This window comes from Populus euphratica, unplaced genomic scaffold, assembly GCF_000495115.2.
Source record: "Populus euphratica unplaced genomic scaffold, PopEup_1.0 scaffold1.1, whole genome shotgun sequence".
In the NCBI taxonomy this organism is placed as follows: domain Eukaryota; kingdom Viridiplantae; phylum Streptophyta; class Magnoliopsida; order Malpighiales; family Salicaceae; genus Populus; species Populus euphratica.
Window position 1 is genome coordinate 6355197 of NW_011499845.1, and position 1041 is coordinate 6356237.

The 1041-nt window shown below is 38.7% G+C and overlaps 1 protein-coding gene across 1 annotated transcript; it reads right to left on the reverse strand.

The window, feature by feature from the left end:
• On the reverse strand, positions 1–1041 carry LOC105125066 (MLP-like protein 328). The gene is made up of 2 exons (XM_011025360.1): positions 844–1041; positions 1–565 (listed from the first exon to the last, which is right to left on the reverse strand). Exons 1-2 carry the CDS (start codon positions 1028–1030, stop codon positions 300–302), a joined length of 453 nt encoding a protein of 150 aa, XP_011023662.1. The 5' UTR covers positions 1031–1041; the 3' UTR covers positions 1–299.

A 1041-nucleotide genomic window follows, 5' to 3' on the forward strand; every position in this document is an offset into this window, starting at 1 on the left:
TTTAGAGATGGGGAACACTTCGATATGTAATTAATTAATTAATTAATTACATTAGAGAACAAACACCATAATGAGTTAATTATTTATAACATAACCATACCCATTAATTACTATTGGGATTTCCAAGTTCCCTTCATGCACATACAACAAGACATACATCGACATGGAGCAACATCCAAGCCCGTGAATGGCACTTACACAGAGACTATTCGGACACAGAGGAAGCAGCAACGGCAGGAAATCCCAAGTTTTATTTAACATTACAGATTCCATGAAGGAAAATGTATAGGTGTCCCTGGTCAGGCCTTGACAAGGTGTTCATCGATATCCTTGACAACATTAATCACAAAGTCCAAGTACTTGTTAGGAGGTGGGTCGTCTGGTTTGAGTTTTTCATAATCCAGAAGAATTTTAACGAAGCCCCCCTCGGCCATGGAAACAGTCTTGAGTGTAATCTTGTAGCTCTTGTATTGTTCCAGGACATGTCCTCCCACGGCAATCAGAGACACTGACTTGTTCACCTCGTCGACTTCAACCTTCTCTTTGAAAACTTCTGGCTTTCCATCTGTCGTTCCACATGAAACGACGTGTTAAGATTTAGGATTTATATTAGAGAGTTTCAAATTGAAATTATTCTTCAAGTAGTAGCTAGGGTGAGAAATGGGGAAGGGACGCCTCCGCTTATACAAATCATGATCTATCGTTCCTCCCAATGAACCCAAAATGGTCTTTAGACAAAAACTTGATTATTAGCATCGCTGCATACAATAAATAAAATAAGGTAATATTTATTTTTGCATTTCAAAAATATTTAAAAAAAAATTAAAAAATTGTATTACATACCTATTGTATATGTCCAGAGCTTGACAGATCCAGTAGCCACCCAGTCACCTTCATGTACCTCAATGGCTTGGATTTCACCAGAGGAGGCATTGGGAATTTGGTGAGCTTGGCAGCTTAAAATTTCAAAGAACCTATCAGCAGAGCACTTGAGCTCACACTTGATCTCAAGCTTTCCCGCTAGAGCCATCTTTTGGAATG

Coding starts and splice junctions, on each gene's coding strand:
- LOC105125066 (XM_011025360.1), bottom strand. CDS start 1,030: ATGGCTCTAGCGGGAAAGCTTGAGATCAAGTGTGAGCTCAAGTGCTCT. Junction 566..843: donor GCTCTGGACATATACAATAG/GTATGTAATACA, acceptor GTGGAACGACAG/ATGGAAAGCCAGAAGTTTTC.